Source organism: Gavialis gangeticus, unplaced genomic scaffold, assembly GCF_001723915.1.
Source record: "Gavialis gangeticus isolate Ggan-Ray unplaced genomic scaffold, GavGan_comp1, whole genome shotgun sequence".
In the NCBI taxonomy this organism is placed as follows: Eukaryota; Metazoa; Chordata; order Crocodylia; family Gavialidae; genus Gavialis; species Gavialis gangeticus.
The window spans coordinates 62,252,894-62,257,092 of NW_017728994.1; the positions used below are offsets into that span (position 1 = coordinate 62,252,894).

At 44.0% G+C, this 4,199-nt stretch overlaps 1 protein-coding gene across 2 annotated transcripts in view; it reads left to right on the forward strand.

The window, feature by feature from the left end:
• GRK5 (G protein-coupled receptor kinase 5) overlaps nt 1–4,199 on the forward strand; it is a 298,467-nt gene that overhangs the window by 184,724 nt on the left and 109,544 nt on the right. For both annotated transcript variants that reach the window (XM_019502906.1, XM_019502907.1), the window contains exon 3: nt 1,383–1,495. In XM_019502906.1, the coding sequence (XP_019358451.1) occupies nt 1,383–1,495 (113 nt within the window). The remainder of the gene's footprint in view (nt 1–1,382; nt 1,496–4,199) is intronic.

A 4,199-nucleotide genomic window follows, 5' to 3' on the forward strand; every position in this document is an offset into this window, starting at 1 on the left:
GAGGTGCAACTTCACTGTCAGGGCGGCTAGGATCTGGAACCAACTTCCAAGAGAAGTGGTGCTGGCTCCTACCCTGGGGTTGTTTAAGAGGAGGCTGGATGTACACCTTGCTGGGGCTGTTTGACCCCAGCACTCTTTCCTGCCATGGCAGGGGGTTGGACTCGATGATCTGCTCAGGTCCCTTCCGACCCGACCAACTATGAAACGTAGGGAGATGGGAATAAACGATGCTACTTACAGCTATTACAGCCCTGAGACAGAAGTAACCAAAGCACTGACAACTTGTGTGGGTTTTGCATGTCTGTTTGCAGTGTTATGTTATGTGTTTAGAAGCGAGTTGTTTCCATAATAACAGTAACTGCCATATGGCAGCGAGGAAGGCGGTGAGAAGAACGCTTAAGGAAACACAATATGTCGTTTGACATTTTGTGCATTTCTGAAGGAATAATATCTCCTAAGCGAGTGCGGCAGCTCTGGGCTGGTTCACGTTTGCTGCTGATCTTTCAAAATTAACATTTGACACCAGCTAGTTTGTATTTGTGCCGTACCAATTAGTGGTGGTTGGTTTCCCTTTCCCCTCCTTTTTCCTATGAGAGATTAACTTGTAAAGCACTTAACTCTAATCAGGTTGTGGTTCAGAAACCAGGGACGATGCAGGGCAGGCAAACAACATTTGAAGATAATATTTAGGGGGGAGTTAAACAAACTGCTACAGGAGTAAAGATGATCACACAACATTAAATCCTACAGGCTGGGTGCTGCACATAAAAGGCCCTGAGTGCTAGTAAATGGTCAATAAACAGATAACACAGGTTTTAAAAGACCTATAAATATACGTACATTAGAAATGGACTATGACCTCTAATTTTTTTCCAGAAAGTAGTGACGTTCTGACCCATAGGGACATGTATATGAGAAGACTGGCCTGGGGGCAGTCATTACAGTTTCTCAGGTACTCTAAACTTTGATAGAGCAACACATGTACATTTGCATTTCAAGGCCTCTGATAACTGTGTCCTTAGGATGTTTTCCTATGTCTTCCTTATCCTCAGAGCTAACCAATATGAACAGTGTCTTCCCTGAGTACATACAACTCCAGCCACGAGTGGTCCTAAATCATCATCTTTTCATGGCAGAATGGCCTTATCAGGACTCTTGCCTGCATTAGCTCAGTAGAGTTGAGCCAATGGTGCTATGCCCTGAAATCCCTTATTGTTTTGGGGTTTTGTTTTTTCCTTTGATGTTTCCAAGGTAGAGTTATGAGTCAGGACTTTGTGCTGTGTTTGCTTATGATGTTTTAAACCCCCTAACCAGTCCAAAAGGAGTAAAGAGGGTCTTCAGTTTCTCTCACACTTTTTTTTTTTTTCTTTTATTGCCTCTAGAGAGAGATTACTACAGCTTATGTGAAAAGCAGCCAATTGGAAGGCTTCTCTTTCGGCAGTTCTGTGAAACTCGACCTGAGCTTGAGTGCTGCATTAGATTTCTTGACTCGGTGGTAAGTCAATTCTTGTGATATTTGCAGTGCTTTATTGCACTCTGTTCCTTGGTAACGAACTTATGCGCACTGCTCTAGGAGTGGAAGAAATAAACCGTTGTTCTTATAAAATTATATGCTCTATGTGAATGCAAGGATGTAAGCCTTTCATGCATTGTGCTTTGGCAAATCATTTGGTTTGGTCCCATTGATAGCTCTCTAGAAGCTCAAAATATAAAAAATGCTTTGCTCTCTTTCCAAAATTCATTGTTCTCCACTGGTTGGTTTTATGCCTGACAGACCTGGATAGGTCATTTGCAGGGACTGAACTCTGAGGTTCTAGATCAGAAACCATGAATAGACACTGTTTAAAAAGTAACAGCTCTTCATAATGGCCGTCTGTGAACCCCCGGCAAGAAAGTGCAAGCTGTTCTCAGCCTGACGAACAAAATTAAAAGACTGCTAATATCATGTGACTAAAATATTTTCCTTAGACACTAATTCTTAAATTAAGTTTCACAGATAGGCTACAAACAGATGTCACATTTGTCCTACAGAGAAACGGTTTGTTTGTTTTTCCTGGGACAAAGTGTGATCGTTCAGACATCCGTGTCTTTTGTCCCATGACAAACCCTAAAAAGGTTCATGGGATAAGAAGTACTGACAGTTTGCCCCAGGGCATTGACACGCATCTGAACAGGATTGCATCACTGGATCAATGGCAGATGGGCAGCAGTGAATTCAGCTGTTCAATAAACCCTGATTGGAAGGGCCACATATGTATGTGCCAATTCCAGGACGTTTCTGTCCTGGGACAAACACAGGCATAACTGGTCCCGAAACAAATGCAACGTGTGTTCCTAGCCCTACACTGCCGAGTCCTTGCACCAAACTACAAGACTGGGATCTCATTAAGCACTGACCTTTTCCTTTGGATTGGATATACTGATTCTAAAGCAGGCTGTTATTTAGGACTTCTGTATGCGTGCTGGTAAAGGTGCGGTAGGATGGGTTCCCTCTGCACCAGCAGTAAGGTGTGTTGGGATCTAATGCACGATTGCACAATCACACCTCCTGCCAGACACGTGGCATGGCAGGAGGTGCAATTGTGTGAATCACGCATTAGATTGCATTGAATCTTTGCCTGCATGTGTAGAGGGGCCCAGAGTCCGCAGCTGCCAAGCACTAGTGGGAGTCCCCTCAGCTATGGGACTCCTAGCCCTAGCTGTACATGGTACACCCCTGCAACTGGCAGCCTGGTTAGTTGACGGGGCTCCCAGCCACAGGGACAGACCCTGCGACACATGAAAATTAAAGCTGGACATGAAGCTTTACACATTTTCCAGCAATAACTTTATAGCTGGTTGGTCCTTTTTATGGCGTGATAGCTAACTTGCATGTGTAGCTATGAAGCTATTACACATTTTCCAGCAATAACTTTATAGCTGGTTGGTCCTTTTTATGGCGTGGTAGCTAACTTGCATGTGTAGCCAGTCTGAATTAATTGCACAATCAACCCAGTAATTGCATGATATATGTAATGTGTAGAGGTGGCTGTAGTGTGGAAATTAGTTCTTAGGTTAGACTTCTGTAATATCTTGCCATTGTCACAAATTGCAAATCATTTTTTTCAAAAACATACATAATTATTTTTCATCAGAAGGCTGAGAAATGCTCTACGTAGGGCCAAGAATGGGCAGAATCATGGGAGGAAAAATGGTCTTAAAATTCCACCCACAATTTTAATGCCAAAGTTATTTTTAGATGTACCAACTTGGATTTGCATGCATAACTGCAGCTTGCATATGAAGAGGAGAACTGTGTACTCATTTGGATACAATTGACTATGTAAAAGAATTGTGAAGGATTAATTTTAAAGACCATATTACAGCCCTTTTGCATCCTGTGTTTATCATTTCAAATATATTTCCTGGTTTGTTCATGCTAAAGTGTGGAAAAAAATGAGCCGTATGTTATGCCATGTCTGCCATGGGAGGAAAGTGGAAGAAGTCAAGTCACTACTGTGCAGTGGAACATTTAGCACAGGGGTAGGCAACCTCGGGGAAGGGGCTGGGGCTGCCCCCACTGTCCACCCCTGGTATGTCAACATCTGACAAATCGAGGTTGCAGGTGTTTTTGTCACCATGCCCAAAAACATTGCTGACCCCTGATTTATCCCCTAGATCCAAATGGTCCAGATCACAGAGTTTATTCCTGTTTCTGCAGAGTGAAAGGGTCATTATTCAGCCTGCATTTCCCATTCAGGAAGGTTAGGAGGAGGTTAGATTGCATTAAAAATGGCCACCTGGTCTAACTTAGTTCACCCAAGTACGGAGCTTACACGTAGATTAGCCTAACCAGGGATCTAAGTGCAAACTGTACAGAAGTTCAAGAAGTTACATCAGTCTAAAAATGGTTGACCCAATATAGGTTAACTGTACCTCAGAGGTAGTTTAACAGAGAGCAGGTCCAGCAAGACTGATCTAACTGAACTTCTGTACAGTTCCCAGTGCAGTCCTAAGACTGAGGTTTTCCTACCTGCTCCCCTGACACCAGGCTATTTTTAGCCCCCAGACCCTCATGGACCAGGCAGCCCCCTCTCCCCCCCAAGACTTGCAAGCCTCCCGCCATCCCAGAAGCCGCTCCTGGTGCCAGTTTTATCAGTATTCACTGGTGCCGGGAGCTGAGGAATTAAGTTGGGGGCAGGGGCAGGGGGGAGGGCTAG